At 42.5% G+C, this 21,090-nt stretch overlaps 2 protein-coding genes across 7 annotated transcripts in view; one reads left to right on the forward strand and one right to left on the reverse strand.

Annotated features, from left to right (window-relative positions):
• ERCC8 (ERCC excision repair 8, CSA ubiquitin ligase complex subunit) overlaps positions 1 to 4,942 on the reverse strand; it is a 60,770-nt gene extending 55,828 nt beyond the window's left edge. The window contains exons 1-2 of one of the 5 annotated variants that reach the window (XM_034774435.1): positions 4,769 to 4,927; positions 94 to 189 (exon numbers count right to left, since the gene is read on the reverse strand). In XM_034774435.1, the coding sequence (XP_034630326.1) occupies positions 94 to 189; positions 4,769 to 4,845 (173 nt within the window). In that variant the 5' untranslated portion in view covers positions 4,846 to 4,927. Of the gene's footprint in view, positions 1 to 93; positions 190 to 4,768 lie in introns of those variants that run through there. The other 4 variants (XM_034774436.1, XM_034774434.1, XM_034774433.1 and 1 more) reach the window with 4 other exon arrangements.
• A 550-nt stretch (positions 4,943 to 5,492) lies between these two features.
• NDUFAF2 (NADH:ubiquinone oxidoreductase complex assembly factor 2) overlaps positions 5,493 to 21,090 on the forward strand; it is a 132,580-nt gene continuing 116,982 nt past the window's right edge. Inside the window, exon 1 of one of the 2 annotated variants that reach the window (XM_034774439.1) lies at positions 5,493 to 5,711. In XM_034774439.1, the coding sequence (XP_034630330.1) occupies positions 5,585 to 5,711 (127 nt within the window). In that variant the 5' untranslated portion in view covers positions 5,493 to 5,584. The remainder of the gene's footprint in view (positions 5,712 to 21,090) is intronic. The other variant, XM_034774438.1, reaches the window with a different exon arrangement.

Consider the following 21,090-nt stretch of genomic DNA (forward strand, 5'->3'; position numbering starts at 1 on the left):
ATTCACAATCTGTTCAAAGTAACTGAATGTTCACATTCAGCAAAGTAACTTCCGTAAAATATACATGATAATAAAACAGCATAATTTACTTACTATCTTCCTTCAACAGGTTCAATATCCAGGGTGTTAACACCACTGCCATGGATTCTTTCCACATCTCTATCTTTGTTTAGCTCCAAGCTTAGTACCCTTTAAAAAAACAGAATATATCAAACCATGAACGGTGAAAATCAGGAAGTACTCAAATTTTACCTTTTCTTTAGTACAACAAAAAAAGTCAAATTTGTGATCCTCAGAATTCTTCTTTGACTCAATACATTCAATTATTACCCTTTACATTTTAAAGTACATGTTCAGACTTGATGTAGAACTAAAAATAAGAAATATGTGACTGGCTGAAATTACCACACTGTATATTATTTGGAGGTGGAGGACTACAAATCTTTATTTAGCAATTAATGCCAACAAATGTATAACTGAAAATTGGCATATAATGCAAGTATCAGAAATATAAAAAAGTGAAATGAAATATTTATATACTTTTAGATCTACTATATTCACAAATAAGTTAGTCTTCATCCCAACCATGATCATTTGGTAGTTTATTTAATAAAACTAAGGACACCTAGTGGACAAACCAGTTATTTTAGTAAATGAAAAAGTGATTTGTTACACAGAATGAATAAGAAAACCACTACCACGTGACAATTACAAATAATTAAATATGTTTTCCACATCTTTTGTATCACTAAGAAAGAAACAAATGACATCCTCATGAAAATTATTTTTGATCATTCACATTCAGCTAATGAAACATCAGAAGCATTCACTGTGTTATGCACAAGATTTGTTTTTACTCCTAATTTGTATGATCATGCAAATCCAGCTACTGTTGTAAGTGTCAATCAAACATTTTTCTTCTGTTGTAACTGACAAGAATAACTACAATTTTCCTCAACATCTGATCAAAGATAGGAAAGATACTTGGTCTTAAAAAAATTCAAATTAAGCAAAAAAGTGTGTTGCTGAGATCACAACGTGCTTGGAGTTTATTATCCAGGATGAAACAGCGCGCGCACACACACACACACACACACACACAAAAGACAGCATTTTATAGATTCAGAAAAATACTAAATAGTCATTTGACCAAAAGACATATTAATAGCAAAATAAAATTAATGAGAAAAATATGGTGAGTTCAAAGTTGTGGGTTTATTAAAATATTTCTATGAAAGTCCTTTGACATTTTAACTGTCATCTTCTAATGACTGCAAAGTGAAACTAGCTTTGAACAAGGTAGGTGATAACCAGAAACACCTTTTTATAAGTTCTTTGGTTCAATGAGTTACGGCTCCTCTTAGTTATGAAAACGTGATATGCACCAAAACCAAGCTCCTTAAGTGGAGTTAGAAATTCTGCTACATGTTATGAAAAATCTACACTCTACTGAGCAATCCCATTTGCCAACAAAAGTACAGGAAAACCACAATTTATATGCACGACATGAACATCCACTTTTCAAGGTGCTGAATGCCTCCTGCAGCTGAAGTCAAATGGATCTGGAAGTGCTCAGCACTTCACTTTCACAGATTGGTACCTAAATTTTTACTTTAGCAGCAGTCTCTTAACTACTATTCTTATACCAAAAGCTATTTATTCTCCACTGCAATCTGGAATTAAATTCTGTGCTAAATGCCCGGCTGTAGCAGACTGGAAATCCTGCTGCAGCTTAGTTTAAAATTAAAAAAATAGGGTTCTATTGAATTAAACACAGAAAACGAATAATAATATAATCAGATGTTTGGATTGACAATGCATAGCTGTATCATACAGATACTTGGGAGAAGCTGAAGATTTTGGGAGCTGGTTGATGAACACATCAGGCTCTTGGTACCTGGAAAAGTGCAGGATGCGGTTTGGGATTATGGAAAACACACAACAGACCTCACTTCTTCAGATGCATCTGAAGAAGTGAGGTTTTTACCCACGAAAGCTTATGCCCAAATAAATCTGTTAGTCTTTAAGGTGCCACCAGACTCCTTGTTGTTTTTGTAGATACAGACTATCACGGCTACTCCCGATACGTAACAGACCACGAAATCTGGTCTTTTGTGTGCTTTTACCCTATACTACACAGATTTCAGGGGGGAGACCAGCATTTCTCAAATTGGGGGTCCTGACCCAAGACGGAGCTTCAGGGGGGTCACAAGGTTATTTTAAGGGGGAAGGGCAGCACAGTATTGCCACACTTACTTCTCCACTGCCTTGAGAGCTGAGTGACTTGAGAGCGGTACCTGCTGACTGAGGGTCCAACTTTGCAGGCAGCGGCGCAGAAGTAAGGGTGGCAATACCATACTATGCCATCCGTACTTCTGTGCTGCTCCTGCTGGTGGCGGCGCTGCCTTCAGAGCTGGGCAGCTGGAGAGCAGCAGCTACAGGACAGGAGCCCGGCTCTGAAGACAGAGCAACAGCAGCACAGAAGTAAGAGTAGCAGTACTACAACACCCCCCACAATAACCCTGTGACCCCCACCCCAACTCCTTTTTGGCTCAGGACCCCTACAATTACAACACTGTAAAATTTCAGATTTAAATAGCTGAAATCATGACATTAACGATTTAAAAATTCCTATGACCGTGAAATTGACTGAAATGGACGTGAATTTGGTAGAGCCCTAATTATGGGATAATGAGATTAGCCGAATATTTCTGCTAAAATCATCATCAGTGAACTTTTTAACAATGTTGACATTTAAATTGTCATCTTTAGGTTTCAGAATTAACATCTAATTGAGATAAAGAGAAATTCGTGCCTCATACTTATTGTTTTAGTCTGTCTGCAGATTCACAAGGTTTTAGTGTATTGGTTTTCACATAGGCCTAGTCTACACTAGAAAACGTTCTCTGTTATAGAGAAATAAAAAGAATTGTGACTTGAGAAGTCCTACAAGGCCCAACCATAACTCATAGTGATTTATTTGTGAAATATTCAGAAAGAAGGAGAAGCCACATAAAATTCATTTAGATATGATGCTCAAGACGTTTACATTAGTGTCTGTAAAGAGGTATTGTATAAAAGGATGTAGAACAAATACACTTTAGGGGAATGGAAATAAGCATGCCATGTTAATGTGTTCATCATATAGGATGCAACTTAGCTTTTATAATGTCATGGGGTTTACAGTAGCATGTTACAACACAAGGCTACATTTTGGCAAAAACAGCATCATATCACCACGCATTACAATGGCTACTGTGGTGAAACGTACTGCACTGAAGCCAAACTACTTTGCATGCAGCAGGTAGTGGAAGGTAGCAAGTATGAGTCTGACACAGATTTGGGGTAAAGCATAATTCTTGTTTCAGAGGGGTCGCCGTGTTAGTTTGTATCAGCAAAAACAACAAGGAGTCCTTGTGGCACCTTACAGACTAACAAATTTATAAAGCATTTGCCCAAATAAATCTGTTAGTCTCCAAGGTGCCACAAGGATTCCTTGTCATAATTCTTTAAAACGTTATATAATGCAGTTAAAGTGTGCAACTGAAATGAAAACAGCTAGTAACATACATAACTTTGTCCAGCCAAAAGACAATGGCTAGATCACTACTTCCATGCAGCCAATTCTCATTTTATCACAAGTCTCATTTCAGAGTAGCAGCTGTGTTAGTCTGTATCCGCAAAAAGAACAGGAGTACGTGTGGCACCTAATAAATTTGTTAGACTCTAAGGTGCCACACGTACACCTGTTCTTTTCACAAGTCTTAGTAATGGATGTAATTTTTTTTATTAAAGCCCCAGCTCCATGAATTGTGTGATAACATGAGAATCTCAGTTTTCGTTTTTCTAAGGAGGAAGTTTCCAGCCTTAGTGGTTACAGAAAAAAAGTTTAAACATGTGAAACCAAACACACAAAATCCAGAAGGTAAGTAAAAAGAACCCAACATAGCATGATTTTAAATACCTTATTTTTGGACTTACATGATTTTTGAATGCTTGGGCTCGGCACTACTACTACCACCTCTAGACTGAACACCTATTCTAGAGTCACTACTCTCAGAAATAACGCTAATTAATATAATCCTTCACATTTGAAGAAATCATTTAATAAATAGTCTGTCCCCTTTCTGAGTTTTTCTTCAAACAAACGACGTACAGAGAGCTGCTAAAAAAAAAAGCTTAATTGGAAATTGGGGGGGGAGGGGTGCAGCGAGAAAGCAGAAATAGAGGAGAAGAGCATGACTCTTGGTTTCATCCACTGGCACTCAAACTGGAAAGGAGGGTAAAATACAGACAGACGAGACCAAACGCTCGCTGTGACAGGGCAGTTTCAGGTCCTGTCATCCCAGGCCCAGTTAAAAGCTCTGGCCCAGGAGGGCCCTGTCAATGTCTGGTAAGGGGCAAAGAACGACACTGGTGTAAAAACATCATCCCTTACCCCAGGGTGGAGAGACTAAGGCACGGCCCCGTCACCCGGCCCTGCCTCCCGCATCAAGTGGGGACAACACAGTGCGGGGGGGGGGGGGGGGGGAGGTTGAAAAACTCTGCCGCCGCCTCACTACCCCCGGCGCAGCTGTGGGACCCAGGGGCCGCGCAGGTCCTGGCTCCCCAGGACGGGCAAGATCCGAGACGTGGGCAGGCACGTGCAGAGCGCCTACGAGGAGAGGGAAATTCCCGGGCTTCTCCGTGGCCCGTTCCGCCCGGGCACAGCCCGAGTCAGGCCGAAGCCGAGAAAAGACTGAACTGCAGGAGCCGAAAGACTCTTTACCTCCGGGTGGACTCAGCCCGGCGCAACCGCAGCGGATCGTCGAGACCGGCTTGGCGGGCCGAAATGAAGGCCAACATGGCGGGACCAGGCAAGTACTAGATCCAGGAGCACCGCCATGTTGTAAATAGGGTGACGCCGATTGGCTCAGTGCGAAACGACCGTGACCAATGGAGAGCGCGGTTATTGGATAGTCAACAGCCCGCCCCTAAGAGACAGGGACAGGGCACGTACACGACTCTGAGCTTTGGGGACGCTGCTGAGACGGAAGGGGCGGAGCACGTTCACGGCGCTCACAGCGTTGGGGGCAGGGCCGAAGCGGAAGGGGCGTGGCAGGTACTTGGAGATCACAGCGTTGGGGGCGGGGCCGAAGCGGAAGGGGCGTGGCAGGTACTTGGAGATCATAGCGTTGGGGGCGGGGCCGAAGCGGAAGGGGCGTGGCAGGTACTTGGAGATCATAGCGTTGGGGGCGGGGCCGAAGCGGAAGGGGTGCGGCAGGTACTTGGAGATCACAGCGTTGGGGGCGGGGCCGAAGCGGAAGAGGCGTGGCAGGTACTTGGAGATCACAGCGTTGGGGGCGGGGCCGAAGCGGAAGGGGCGTGGCAGGTACTTGGAGATCACAGCGTTGGGGGGGTGAAGCGGAAGAGGCGTGGCAGGTACTTGGAGATCATAGCGTTGGGGGCGGGGCCGAAGCGGAAGGGGCGTGGCAGGTACTTGGCGCCCTCGGGCTCAGAGGCGGGGCGGGGCCTGTGAAGTCGCTGGTTTCACCGGCGGGGAGAAGGGGTGACCGCGGCAGACAAACGGGTCTCGCCTTGCGGGATGGGCGGGCCTTGGCGGCTTCTGCGCGCCCTGCGGCTCCGGCTTCTTGGGCCAGAGAAGCAGTTTGTGGACAGCGACCCGTTTGGAAACAAATACTACAAGATCCCCAAACACCAAACCTGGGCTGGTAAGAGTGGGGGTGGGGCTGCCACGGACTCACAGCCTTCTTTCGGGGGGTTGCACCTCCTTGCAGCTCAGCCCGCCTATAGCGTTTCCAGGGTATCCCCTCATCGTCTGCACCCGGGCCCCAGCCTGACCCCAGGCATCTCTGACCCCACGTCTCCTGTCCCCAGCCTTCTACCCCAGGCACCCCCAAACCCACCTCACCTGCCGCCATGCACCCTACTCCCTCTGCCCCGAGCCTCCCCCAGGCCTCCCTGCCTCTAGGCTCCCCTCATTGTTCCCTGTATCCTACTCTCTTCTGTGCTGTATAGGTTCTTACACCGTGCTCATCATCCTAGTGCCTGAGTGCCTTCCAGTAGTTCATTAAGCAGCATGACAGCACGTCTGTCACAGTTTGCTCTCTCATCTTCTCCCCAGGGGACACCTGTGTGCAGCACAGTGTCTTGTTGTGGTCAGAGCTTTAAACAAGTAAATACACATATGGCTGTATGTTTATATTGGAGAAGGCAAGGTCAAAGAAATGAGCCAGACACTTAGATTGTAAAGTGGTGAGGTTTGTGATGGCCTTCAGTTCCCAGGGGACTTCATTCCACAGCCTAGGACCACTCCTGGACTGAGTTCTGTCTCCCACAGACAGGAACTTTATTCTTAGCATCGTGGGTTTCATTGTGCAGGAGGCGTGAAGTGGTCAACATGGTCTTCCTCGCAGAGCTTTAGACCGCGTTTCATGTATCCTGGGCGGTGGGCCCAAGACATGGAGAACTTTGAAGATAATGACTGAAGCCTTGAACTTGCCCCCAGGATACCCACTACTCCTGCTCATAGTCTCCTTTGCTTACATCCTACCCCTTACCAGTTTCATCTCCCAGAATACCCATTCTTACAACTTCTCAATACTTTCTCTCTGCTAGCCTGTCCACCAGCCTATGTGGTCCACCCCATGTCCATAGGTTTACCCTTTCATAGATTGTTTCCTGCCCAATTATTTATTCTCCATGTACATTGCCCAGAAATTCCCCTGCATGTCTTTTAGGTGTTTCTCCTTCTTCCCCTGAGTTCCCTATACACCCCCACATTGTCTATAGTTTTCCTTAAGCTCCTAACCCAAGTACTTTTTTTTTCTTTCTTCAACTTTGCTTCTGCTGTGAAGCTTGTACTATGTTCCTTCTCACATCAGCTAGCAGCATACTGTATTTTGGGGGCTGTTTTGATAAAGATAAAAAAGGGGGGAATGTGCCTCTGAACTAAATTTGTTTAATATCCCTGTAATATTGAATCAGGTTCTTCACTTGTGGTCTAGTCTGACTCTGTTCCCTGTCCTAGTGCTTTCTACTATTGTTGTTTTAAATAATGCTATTTCCATTGGGGGGGATTTGAGAAGACTTACATTAGCCATATTAGAGGGCTATATATAAAAGAAGAAAATAAGTGAACCAGGCTTGAAAGACTAACAAGATTAATTTCATAATACTTAATATATATATATACAGGGGGTCCCCTGTATACATTGAGGGTGCGTTCTTGAAAAGGGCGATGGATACTGAAACGATGGATACCAGGGAATTTTTCCCTATGAGAAATAATGGAATAAGGGGCGGATGCATTCACAACTTCACCACACTTGCCTATGATGATGCTCTTTTTGCCTAAACAGTATACCTAAACAGTGTACCTTTTTACAATGACAGGTCATACAGTACACATTTTACATGTAAAACATTGTATAAAATAATGTAGAACCCTACTAACACCAAACACATAGAATATTTTAATAAAGTAAATACAGTACTGTAATACATTATAAAATAGTGTCAATTACGCTAAACTTAGGTTGGGGTGGCGGCTCGGTTTTCTTGGGCTGGCTTTTCCGTGGCTGGCCTTTTGGTTACAGAAGTCTAAAAAAAAAAAAAAAAAGGCTTTATCGACCTCTGCTCTCCTGCATGAATTTTTGAACAATAGATCTCCCTGTAGCAAGCCACTGCATCATTGAGAGCCCTGGAGGCTTTGGCAGACCGTTCACAAAAAGGATCACCGCCCTGTATGATTTCCGTCATCTCATCCAGCAATCCAAAGAAACGGAGAGATTCTTTGTCATCAGACTCCTGGCTTCCTGCCCTACATCATCGTCCTTGCTTTCTTTAGCTAGCCATTGTTGGTCCAGTTCAATCAATTCTTCATCCTTCGCCAACTTGACAGTTTCTTGCTTGAGAGTAGGAATGGCATCACATCCCACGAAGCTGTGGACAGCATCTGGCCATGCACGGCACCAAATGTCATTCATACATTGTGAAGTGACCTCTTCCCACAACGTGTCAATGTTTTCCATGCTGTTCAAGATGTTGTAGGACTTCCAAAACTCCTTTACACTAGGCTTCACCTGGTGTCTCCTTAATCAACATGGAGAACGTCCTCCATAGGTAATAAGCCTTGAACATGGCCAGCGGTCGCAAGTACAGTACTGTACTGTACAATAGGGGAACGTGTTCCTATTCACATCAGTCCCTATCCGTGCAAATGACTGATATGGGATCAGGATCAATGTAAATTGGAACACGTTCCCGTATTGATGAGTGACGGATATCCAAAACAACGGATAAGGGGGAGATGTATACCAGGGACCTCCGGTAACCTTTTTCACTCTTTCTATAGTCTGTTAGCTTCCCAGGTGCTAATGCACAGGACAATAGGGAAGAGAAACCTTTTTTTAAAATAGGGAAGTGGGGAAGGGCCTAGAACATGAAACTCATTTAAAAAAACACAGCTTTCAAATTGACTGTTATTTTAAAGTAAGTAAAGATAAACCCACCCATCAGGTGATCTTAGAGCTTTCCTTTTACCTCTGTCAAAACAGACTTTTCTAATGGACTTCTTTTTCATTCAGGAAATTTTTTAGGATATGCATGTAGGTGAAATTCTTTGGAAACTTACACGAAACTAGTCTGACTTTCTTTGGCCTGTTCTCCCTAAACTGTATAAACTCTTCCATAAATGCTTCTAATAGTATCTGCTCCCACAGAGTACACCCCACACTTCTCTACAAACATTAGACTCATTTCTTATATTGCACATACCCATATTCCTCAATCCAGGCAACTCATGCAGCTTCTTCTCATCCTTCCCCAGCACATAGTTTTTGGATTAAATCTAGTTTAGAGTGTGATGTAGTACGGTTGGGGTGCTGGAATGTTCTGTAATTATGTCAAACTAATCTTAATTGTTTTATCAGATTATCTAGAGTCCTAATCATTATGGTTTTCTGTAGTCTTTTAAAGTGGGACTAGCTATGAGCCTTAGTAACTAATTTGCCCTGAAAATTGTCTCTGTAGATCACAGTGCTAGTTTTAGAACAACTTTGTTTTGTGTGAATAATTTTAAATTGCATGCTTTTAGCAGCTGCTATTGCAAGTAGAAAATGTCTTCAGGCTTTTAGAAAGAGCATCTTAGGGAAGACTAAAATAAATCTTTTTGTCTTGGAGAAAACAAATGAAAATTAATGAAAAAGGATTGATGGTGGTAGGGACTTGAGAAAGGAAAGTTGCACTGCAGAAAACACTCACTCATCTTCTGGTATTATTTATTTGTACTTTAGTTATTTTTGCAGCATGCTTTGTTCACAATGTGTTAGGTACTGTGCAGATGAATAGTTAGCTACAGTTCCTCTGCCAGAGATCTCATAATCTAAGACAGGGATCAGCAACATTTGGCACACGGCCCTGGTGGGCTGGGCCGGTTTTTTACTGACTGCGTCCGCAGGTTCGGCCGATCGCGGCTCCCACTGGCCACAGTTCGCCGCTCCAGGCTAATGGGGGCTGCGGGAAGTGGCGCAGGACAAGGGATGTGCTGGCCACGGCTTCTCGCAGTCTCCATTGGCCTGAAACGGTGAACCGCAGCCAGTGGAAGCTGCGATCGGCTGAACCTGCAGACGCGGCAGGTAAACAAACCAGGGGGCTTACCCTGGCAGGCCGTGGGCCAAACGTTGCCGATCCCTGATCTAAGAAGACTAACAATTAACAGTTAGAGGAAAGGGATACACTGTACAATAAACTTTTAAAAAACAGGAAATATCCCTGCAAGGCTTTCTGACTAACTCTTATTAGTAGAGTGATTTCTTGTGGGAATCAAGTAAAAATGTCAGAGTTTAAGACCAGAAGGGGCCAGCAGATCATCTAGTCTGATCTCCTGTATATCACAGGCCACTAACATCCCACACAGCACCCACACACTAAATCCAAACAACTGAAAATAGACCAAAGTACTACAGGACCTGAGAGAGAGAATGCTTGGTGCCACCTCAGAGCCCTGGCCCTCCCTTGACAATTTCTCATCTTGAAAAATCTAAAGAATTAGTTTAGAGAAGTGGGTTCCATATGTAATGGGTGAAGGGTATTCCATATGTAAGAGGTGGCATAGAAAAAAATGCAGTGGTGGTTGTGGAAGAAGTGGACAAGCAGGTTCCAATACTGGTGGTATTGGCAGAGAAGAAGGAATAATATGCAAGAGTGATGCAATAAAATGACAGATAAGGAGAGAGACAGTGTGGTGAAAAGTTTAAAGATGAGGGGGGGCCCGTTGAAAGAACTTAAATGGTTTCTTCAAAATATTTTTAAAAAATGAGATCTGCATTTATGAAAATAGAGAGTCTAGACAGTCAACTGTCCCTATTGCTGTTGTGCTCATCTTCCTCCCAAATCCCCACCCCTTCCATTATAGGCTTCATCCACTCGTTAACTTTTACATCTATTTAATTTGTAAGTTCTTCAGGCCAGGGACTTAATTTTACTCGGTGGTGAAGTGCTTTGAGGTTGCAAACCTGATTGAAGCCTCGGGGTGCTATCAAAATAGAAATGATTTAACAATAATGCGGACAGGCAGCTAGACTTTGTTGCAGTGGAAGACCGGGAGAGAAATTCAAAGAGAGGAGGATGGCTGTTGGAATGACAGGCAAGGAAGATGATCTTAGCAGTTGCACTATATATGCCCAGAAGATGGGGTAGGGATGGTGATGATGTGGTGTTTAGGACATCGCAAAAAAGAAAGTTCATGCGAGATGATGAGTGCCCAACAAGAGTCTTTGCTGTTTGGACTGAAAAAAGGCTCAGCTGTTAGAAAAGTTATGGAAGGGAAAGATACATTTGTGAGCCATCAATGTAATGATGTTAGATGAGTCTGCAAGTGGATGAAGGAGAGGAGAGGAAAGAGAAGGAATGGAAAAGAACAGATCTCTGAGAGACACCACAGAGAGTAGAAATGGCAAGTGGGAAAGAGGTAGGAAAGGAACCAGGGCAGGACAGAGTCATAGAAGCCAAGGGAGGATGAGACTTTGAGAAGGAGAGTATGACTAATAGTAGTGTGAGAGAATTTATAAGCAGTTCATTTTCCTAAAATTCAAATGTTGGATGTAACTGGGCAGAAAACACTCTCATATGGTATCGTTTCTCAGACCCTTGTGTTAAAGCAGAAATGTTACATGGTCTCTAGAAAATAAATGTAAATCTTCAACAATACTACTCTGTTGTTTTCTACCAAATAAGCTTATGCTACAAGTTAAACTTTTTCAAAGATTAGTAAAAAATTGATGACCGTGATTAAATAGAACAATTTCATCATGCCTGTCTTGAGGGGAACATCCAGTATAACTCATTAATTTTGAGATTACACTCCAGATGCCAGTTCTGAAACTGGATGTGATAGAAGGTGGGATTGGACATTTAGGTAACAGTGATTAATGACTAATTTTAGTATCGCAGACAAATATTTCACTAAACAGGGTAGTTTAATCTATGTAATGTATTTATTTTTTAACTGTATAGCACACTGTCAGAGCATCACCATAGCTTTGCTACATGATGAATTGTTTGCTCTGCAACCTGCGATGATTCTTAAACTATTCATAATTCAATAATTGTTACAATTCCTCATACAGTTTATGTATTTTATTAAAACAGCATATATTTCATAGGAGATAACTGATCCCATTTTCCACTCTAAAACTTTGTAAATATGAAGATTGTTAGTGCGTAATTAAAGAGAAAAATTTAAACAATGTAAAATGCACTAGCAGTAAGCATCCTTCAGGCTCGAGAGACTCTGGGTATGTGCCCTGAGAGGTAAAGAATTTACTCAGTTGGTTTTTATGGCAGCTGTGGCTGAAGAGATCCACTCGAGAGAGACAATCTCTGTTGCATCTGTCACTTTTAAAGGTGATGTTTTGACCCTTTGGGCTCTGCCTTCAGGTAGCCCTCTTCTCCTGTGCTAAGCTGGACTGCTTCCTCTTGTAACTTTGGAGACCTTTATTGAGCTCTTGGTTATGAAGGCTGCGGTCCTGAGTATGATCTTCCCAGTTGTCCACATCCGTTTCTTTGAAGTCTCGCTTGCACATCCTTGAAATTCAATTTTGGGTGTCCTTTGGGTCATTTTCCAGATGCCAATTCGCTGTGGAGGATATTCTTTGGGATGCGTCCATCATTCATTCGGCATACGTGCCCACATGCCCAAACCAAGGGAGGCGTCTCTGTTTGAGGAGTGTTCGCATGCTGGGTATACTGGCCCTCTTGAGCACCTCAGTGTTGGTGACTGTCACTCCAGGAGATTACAAAGATTCAACGAAAGCAATGCATATAAAAGCTGTTGAGCCTCTTTTCCTGTTGAGAGTATAAGATCCATGTCTCGCTCCCATACAAAAGTGTGCTGATAACACGTGCACAAGACACACAAATCTTTGTGTTCTGTCAGTTTGTTTTTCCATATCCTCTTGCTCAGTCTAGATATTATCGGGTCGGCTTTTCTGCTAAACACTTAATATCTAAATTTTTTCTAACTGGTATTTATAAGTAGTGTCTTAGTTTGGCAGATAAGTTGGGTACAATGCAATAACTTCATTTGTGCTGGCATTCATAGTAATGGCTGAAACTCGAAATGTGCTCCATGAAACATTCATTTATGCTTTGTAAGTTTTTTGTAATAGATGGGATAGCAGATCAGTGAAAGTGTAGGTAGTAACTTTTAAAAAAAATAGTAATGAAGCATAAAAATAACTGAAACAACAAAAGACTTTAGAAGCACACTGAAAAAATAATAAAGGTCACCAAATTAGCTGATTTCTATCAAGAGAGGATGTTCCTCTGGGTGCCAAGAAGAAGGCATCACCTTGGAAAATGTTTAGGGGAGCATAGGATCTTTGATGTAACTGAAGGGGAAATGGCAGATGAGGGTAGGGCTGGCCTGCAGTTCACCAGGGCCTGCAGCAAAGCAGCCTAGAGCAACTTGAGTAATGTGCATAGGTTTCTGGATATGCATCTGCCCCAATATCGTTGGGCTCCTGTGGTATTGGCCTGTGATGTGCTGAGCTTTGACTTGTCTGGCAGGAGTATATTCAGATATTGGGAATTAAACAAATAGCCACCAACAGCATCTGCTGTAGCAACAAAAAAGTTGCATAAATAGGAAAGGACATCCAGTTCTCAAACACATTAATTTTCAGTTTTCAGGGTATGTAACCGCACTGAAGTCAACATAGTTACCATGAGGGATGAATTTGGCCTTAATTGCTCTTTAAAAGTTGATTTGACATTGCTGTCAGTCTTCATTCCAGCCTGGGTAAGAATAAATTCCATTCCTCCGGAGGGCGAGGGGAGGAATAAAATGGAACTACTATAGTTGGTGCTCGAGTGGATTACCATTTTTATTATAAAAATCAGTGGGAGAACTAGTTGTGGAAGAAAAAATTCTGAATCACATCTCTGCAAGGATATGTCTACACAGCAATTAAACACCCATGTCTGGCCTTGGTCAGCAGACTCTGGCTTGCAGGGCTTGGGCTCCAGAGCTATAAAATTGTTGTGTAGATGCTCGGGCTAGAGCCTGAGCTCTGAAATCCCATGAAGAAGGGGAGGATCCCAGAGCCTGGGTTCTAGCCTGAACCTGAATATCTACACAACAATTTCTAGCCCCAAACCCCCCAAGCCCAACTCAGCTGACCTGGGCCAGCTGCAGCAGTGCCATAGGTCTTTTAGCCCAGTGTAGATGTACCATAAGGTTCAAGCCTGCAGTTTGGTCTGTGTGTATGGGTTCCTGTGCCTGTGTGGTACGGCCAGGGGCGACTCCAGGCACCAGCACAGCAAGTGCGTGTCTAGGGCGGCAAGCCGTGGGGGGCGGCCTGATGGTTGCTGTGAGGGTGGCAAACAGGCAGTCTTTGGCAGCATGCCTGCGGGAGGTCTGCCAGTCTCGCAGCTTTGGCAGCAATTCGACGGCGGGTATGGCGAAGGCGCGGGACCAGCACATCACTCGCAGAAATGCTGCCGAATCCATGTGACCAGCGGACTGCCCGCAGGCGTGCCGCTGAAGGCCGCCTGACTGCCGTGCTTGGGGCAGCAAAAAACCTAGAGCCGTCCCTGGGTACAGCATCAACTTCAGTGGCACTCTGTGCAGGTATAAGGTTTGGTTTACGAGTGTCAGATTGCAGAATTGGGGCCTAATAGTACAGAAAATTGCTTGTTAATGAAATAACTGGTGGAAAGTCTGTATTGTGTGCACACTTTTGCCATATATACATATATAGTGGTAAATACATCTTTGAAGTTTTGAAAATTTTTATTTTGAAAGCTTCCTGTTTAAAAAATGTAGAGCTATAATTAAGAGATCTGATTCTCTCTCCCCTCCCCCCCCACTTGTTGGTGTCTCATTATTTTAAGATATCCATGCAGTTCTGAGACTAAAGCTGATAACTTTTTCTACAAAACCAGCAGAGGGAGCACTAAAAAATGTTACATAGTTGTCATTCAATTTCTCTTAGACCAAAATGATGATTTTCTTTTTTTAACATACATAAACCCATAGTTTGAGCTGTCTGTTAAACTGTCCTATGGTGGGGGAATGTTCTGGGGATTCCACCTTAATACAAAATGCTCCTTTTCTAATAGAGGTTTTGTTACATCTGCATGAGCCTATTTTATAAACAGCAGCCTATTTTTTTTTATTGTTATAAAATGGTGTTAGTCTTACAAAACAAGATTCCTTAGTAATTGCATGTAGACTCCATGATCTTACAGGGTTAAATTCTCTCTGATGTGTAGGGCCCACACTGAGGGCCCAAGAGATATATAATATCTAGTAGTATAAACTACTTTTACACCAGCTCAAACACCCATTGGCATCTGAAGTTCTATGTAAAGGGACAGTAATAGGTGGACTAAGTTAGAAATGTAGGAAATCAAAAAATTTTCAGACTCCAACTTTAATAAAAATTTGTTCATGTGTTTTTTGAAAAAAGTTTTTAATACAAAATTTGTTCGGTTTTAAATATTCCTTTGTAGTGTTCACAACTCAAATATTAACCTATTGTATTTGTGCATGAGAACTGCAAAGTAAAATTTACTAGTATATTTTCAGAGTAAAGTGCAAAAAGTAACCTTTATAATAAAAAGCAGATCTTGAGAACTTGACATGATGCTTACTAGCCAGGAGAAAAATACGTTCCCACACCCCCTCCAAAACCATGCTTCCTGCAATTTAAGGGCTAAATTCTTCTTCCCATACTTTTGTGTAGTACCTTTTTCCACACCACAAGTCGTCCCACTGAAATCCAATGTGAGTACATTAAGGGCTTGTAGATGAACAGGGTGTAAACCTACTGCACACTAGTATGCACGCTCTAACTGTCCCTATAGATCAGGGGTTGGCAAAGTTTGGCAGGCGGCTCGCCAGGGTAACCCCCCCCCCTCCCCGCCCGGGGCGGGCCGGCCCAGTTTATTCACCTGCTGACGCGGCAGGTTTGGCCAATAGCGGTCCCCACTGGCCGCGGTTCGCTGTCCCGGGCCAATGGGGGGCGGCGGGAAGCGGCGCGGGCGAGGGATGCGCTGGCCGCGGCTTCCCGCCGCTCCCATTGGCCCAGGACAGCAAACTGTGGCCAGTGGGGGTCGCGATCGGCCGAATCTGCCGCGGCAGCAGGTGAATAAACTGGCCCAGCCTGCCAGGGTGCCCAAGCCACGTGCCAAACGTTGCCGACCCCTGCTATAGATCCTTAGTGTGCTTTGATCTACTCCACTTTGAAATGGGAGTAGGTCAGTGTGTGCTAAGGAATTTCTCAGTGTGCGGCGAAGTCCACACAGACAGTGAGTTTGAGGCGTAGTACTGCGCTGTAGATTATATCCCAGCTTGCTGCTCACTAAACTGTCCATCAAGACAAGCCTCAGTGTAAGTATGTGAGTTAGAATCTGGTCACAAAGGTATCAAATGTTTGTGCACAGTGTATTGAATGCTTTAGTTGTAACATTGTAATCAACTTTGTGTTTAAACTCTTTAATGCTTCTTACTACACATCTTACTTTTTATTAAGCCCTCTTTTCTTTTTTGGCTTCTTTTCTCTTCTTCAATAGATTGGGGCCTTCAACATTCAGGGACAACCCCCAAGAAAGAAGCCAGTCTTCCCTCGTTATTCCCTCACCCCCCAAAATAAAATAGGAAAAAAGTCCACAAAGCTGCTGCGAAAGTGGAAGGTGTTGGAGTTCTTATGAGATGTTGTCCCTGTATGCTATTCATGGGCTTTATTTCTGTAGCCTCCAGCTAGTAGATGTCTAAAACACTGGGAGGAAGGAAGAACATTCTTGTTTTATTTTCTTCACAGCCAAATCTCAGGGACTTTTGGCTTTTGTAGTGTTGGTGCTATAAATCTTGGCTAATGTGTCATCTCTGTGTTTGCTCATTTTAGGTCCCCTTTCTCAGTGTCTGACTCCATTGATGCTCATAGTTAGGGCCCTTCCAAATTCATGGCCATGAAATATGCATCATGGACCGTGAAATCAGCTCTCCCCCCATGAAATCTGGTCTTTTGTGTGCCTTTACCCTATACTATCCAGATTTCCCAGGGGAGACCAGTGTTTCTCAGATTGGGGGCCCTGACCCAAAAAGGAGTTGCAGGGGGGGGTTGTAGTTATTTTAGGGGGGTCACGGTATTGCCGTCCTTACTTCTGCACTGCCTTCAGAACTAGGCTGCTGGAGGGCGGCAGCTGTTGGCCAGGTGCCCAGCTTTGAAGGCAGTGCTCTGCCAGCAGCAGTGAAGAAATAAGGGTGGCAATACCACACCATGCCATCCGTACTTCTGCGGTGTCTTCAGAGCTGGGCAGTTGGAGAGCGGCGGCTGTTGGCCGGGCGTCCAACTCTGATGCCAGCACCCCGCCAGCAGCGGCGCAGAAGTAAGGGTGGCACTTACTATACTATGCCACCCTTCTGTGCTGCTGGTGGCAGCGGCTCTCCAGCTGCCCAGCTCTGAAGGCAGCACTGCAAAAGTAAGGGTAGGAGTACTGCGCACACACCCTCCATTAACCTTGTGACACCCCCCCCCCCCCCCCCAGCCACACACAACTCCTTTTTGGGTCAGGACCCCTTCAGTTACAACACTGTGAAATTTCAGATTTAAATAGCTGAAATCATGAAATTTGATTTAAAAAAAAAAAAATCCTATGACTGTGAAATTAACCAAAATGGACCGTGAATTTGTTAGGGCCTTACTCATAGTGTTAACAAGCAAAGTGACATTGGCCTAATGTTTCTGTTTTGCTGCTGCCAATGGAGTTTCCACTATTCTTGCTGCAGCTAGTGAAAGCTATAAGCTGCAACAGATGTTGGAGCTCTGCCTGCAGATTTAGAAGGAAAACACTGCAATGGTTTACTCTTAGTTACCATTTGGAAGTTGCTTTACAACAATAAGAGGTAGAAAATAAAATAAATAAAATGTTAAAATCTGTAAAAGTTAGTGATGCTTGACGGTGAAAGCTTCTTTTAAGAGGACTTTTCAAGTTTTGGTGAAAATAAATGAGCTCTTTTTTAAAAATGTAATGTTAATGTAATCTGAAGTGTTATGGAAACTTACTTAAAATTATTATTTTTAAATGAGCAGTGAGCATTTAAAAGAATTAGACCAAGTTCAAAATAGTAAAGTGAAATTCATTTGAATAAGGAAAGAGAATATTGTCATAGCATTGAGGATGTTTATTTTTTTTCTGGCATGAAAAATTTACTGCCTTTGATTTTATGGAAAATAATTGACACACTCGATTTGCCCAGAAGGAGGCAGCATTGTTTCAGAGAAGTCCTAGACTGACAGTTTATTAAAAGTACTGTGTTTTCCTCACAGTTGATGGGATTTTTTTTTTTTAAAAGTCTCTTCTCTGCAAAATAATTGGGTGTATGTTTTTTCCCCTCCAAAAATAAACCTTGCATTACAAACTGCCAACTTTTAGGACAAGGATTCTGGAGTGACAGTACAGGTATTCTATGCGGGCCATGTACTATGTAATGAAGAAATTATACTCCAAGGAATTCACTACAGATTTCTTTTCAAATATTTATGCTTTTAAAACGTATTTAAAATGTTGACAGTGTCATTTTTGTCTTAAATTTCCAGAAGTTGATTGATTTGGGACATGTTAATCTCACCGACTTGTAAATCATGAGTGACTGAAGACAGTGAAGATAATAGTGTTTAACATTTGATTTGTTGCTATAGCCTAACCAGGCCTTAAGCATGTATTGAGTACTATGTTCCTAGTAGCAAGGTTCAGTTAAACTGATGATCGTGTTGAATTCAGTCTGACAACAATAAACTTTCTATTATACTCATTCATTATCTTTAATCATTTTCCTACTGTTTTTGGCCTTAAGGCCAGGTTTGGTTCCTTCAGTCTTTTTTTTGTTCAAGTCTATTCCACAGCCATTTTTTCCTGTGCTGTCTTTTTTGTCTTAATTTTCTTGAATTTGTAGCTGTTTATATTTAGTGCAACTTCTATTAACAATAAACTGTTACCTGTAGTCACCTGACTGAATGGCTGACACTCTGAGGGCTGAGATTTTTCCTTTTTTGTCAATCATAGTGCCTTACACAGCCAACTAGTTAAAATGGTTTAGATAAGAATAGCTCTTTTGGTGGCTGTTACTAACATTAAACTATAAATACAATTCTTTAGATGGCTAAAATAACTGTGCAGAAGAAATGTGTGTTCGAATAAGCACTGATGAAATCTCAGCATTATCATGTGTGTATCCAGATGGTGATATGATGAACCAATACAAATCCCATGGTAATGATAGCCCAGATGAGCTTATAAATGGAACTTGGGAGACAGGAGAAGGACAGCCTTTGGGAAAGAAGCTGGCCAAGAATAGGCATATGTTCTAGTAGTACATGTCACTTTCCTAACTGGTACCTGTCTGTCACCTGTACTTCATTCTCAGAACATGAGCTCTGCTGAGCTGCTAGTGTGATGTAAATATCATGATATTAAGTCTGCCACACTCTGCAGATAAATCCTACTATCTTCAGGTTCCATTACGCCATAGAAAATAAAAGAAAACATAAACAAAAAGATAGTTTTACCTGTTCAAAATGGGAAAATTCAAAGTTAGGGTTGCTAATCTATGCTTTTAACTGACATAATTGTTCCTGCAACTCTGTTCTGAGAACCTGCGCTGCTTATCTGAATGGATGTATTAAGCACAAAACTGCAACTTTTACCCTAACTTGCTGTTATCGGTAAAGTGACAATACAGATGTTTACAGTTTCAGCACAATGTGTGGGGTGAAAATGAAAAGCATGACACTTGCTTGCTACTATGGGAATTTGAGTTGTGCATTTAATTCAGCCTCTGAAAGGGAGTTTACCAATTGTATTTCTGTGTGCAAGTTTCCTTAAATGTGACTTGATCAGAATACCAGTTTCTATACTGATAGTTTGAGTAGAATTTTAATTCTGTCATTATTGAATGAAAGGGAGTCAGACTCCCTGCAAAATGATGTAACTGTTAAACTTCATGTGAGTAAGAAACTTGTGTATTTTTGCTAGGAATTTTTCTATTAAGTGTGCTACACGCTGACACTTAAAAACTCCAGTCCTAAATTGATGGTTGTAGAATTATATTATTGTTTTGTGTAGATGCACTAAAATGTGATAGGAACTGCTAATAAGTAAATCTTATTTTGCTAAGCTCTTTTAACACACAGTATCTGTACTGCACACAAACTGTAGTGAAAATGATAAAAAGAAGCCCCTGTCAAGTGCTATGGCTGCTGCTCAAAGTTCCATATTTTAATACTGTTACAAGACTGAAGTCTTAAATACAATAATGTCTGGAGATGGCCTGAAACAATAGTTCCTCATTGATTTTAATGAGGCATTTACTCTGAAACCGTCCACCAACATCACCTCAGTGGGGAAGTCTGGATGGACTTGTCTTCACTGCAGTGTTAGTGCAAGGTAGAACTACAGTGGTGCTCCTAACTTGACTCCCATCCAAACACAAAAATCTCTAGCTCAAGTTCAGTTAAGTGGTGCTTTATATTTGAGCTAGCTGGCCCATCAGACTGTGTGGGTTGAAGCTCAAGTTCTGCTGATGTTTGAGCTGCAAAGCAGTGGGGACTCAGCAGCTCTGTGCTGCTCACATATTGTTTCTGTTTTGTGCACCTTTGTGCTGTTGAGCTGGGTGAGAGCTCAGTCCTCCTTCCTCCAGATGGTCCCCGGTCTTTCTGAAGACCTGAAGAAGTATTCCAGGGGGAAGGGAGGCCTTAAAGCAGACTGCACATGTAGTGGCAGGGGCCATCCACACTGAGGTAAACAGGGCTTATGGGCGTGGCTAGGATTTTGGATTGCTTTACTTTGGCCCTGCACCCTGACCAAGCCACTCTTCTTCCTTTCTATTCTGTTCACCAAGTAGGTAGGCAACCAGGCATTCAGTTTTGCAAGGGGATAAAATGAGATGCCTGCATGAGCTTCATGCTCTGCAAAAGCTGCTGAAAGGTTTGCTTTGATTGAGAGAGATTAGGACCCAGAGTCAATTACTAACAGATTTTATGAGAATTGTTTCAGTGTTATGGTTGAGACAAATGTTATGGTGGAGATTTTCATAGTCATCTGATGTGGTCCGCCTGCTTGTACTTGAAATGGGATGACCTTTTCTAGGGTAATAGATCAAAACTGAAGTATAAAATATTAGATATTAATCTGATATAATCATCTCAACGGTACAGTAACCAAGAACTGCTTTAAACTTCACCTGAGCTAGTGTCGTAGCTCCTAGAACAACATTGTCTGTCCTGACTTAAAAACTCCAGTCCTGAATTGATAGTTGTATGATTATTACAAAATTTCAGGAAATACAACATGATTTTGATAAATAGGCTTTTTTGTTTTTACCAGATAAGAAACTTAATATTTAAGTTTTACATTTAATCAGTGATTGTTATTTTTTGCCTAGTTATCTCTATGTAACTGTGTTTTATCATGGGGGGAAATCCTGGCCCCACTGAATTCAGTGGCAGAATTCCGAAGGCCCTGGGCTTTGCCATTCTTCTCAGACAGCTACTGAGAGAATGAGCTTTATGAATATTTACATAT

This window comes from Trachemys scripta, chromosome 6, assembly GCF_013100865.1.
Source record: "Trachemys scripta elegans isolate TJP31775 chromosome 6, CAS_Tse_1.0, whole genome shotgun sequence".
Taxonomy (NCBI): Eukaryota; Metazoa; Chordata; order Testudines; family Emydidae; genus Trachemys; species Trachemys scripta.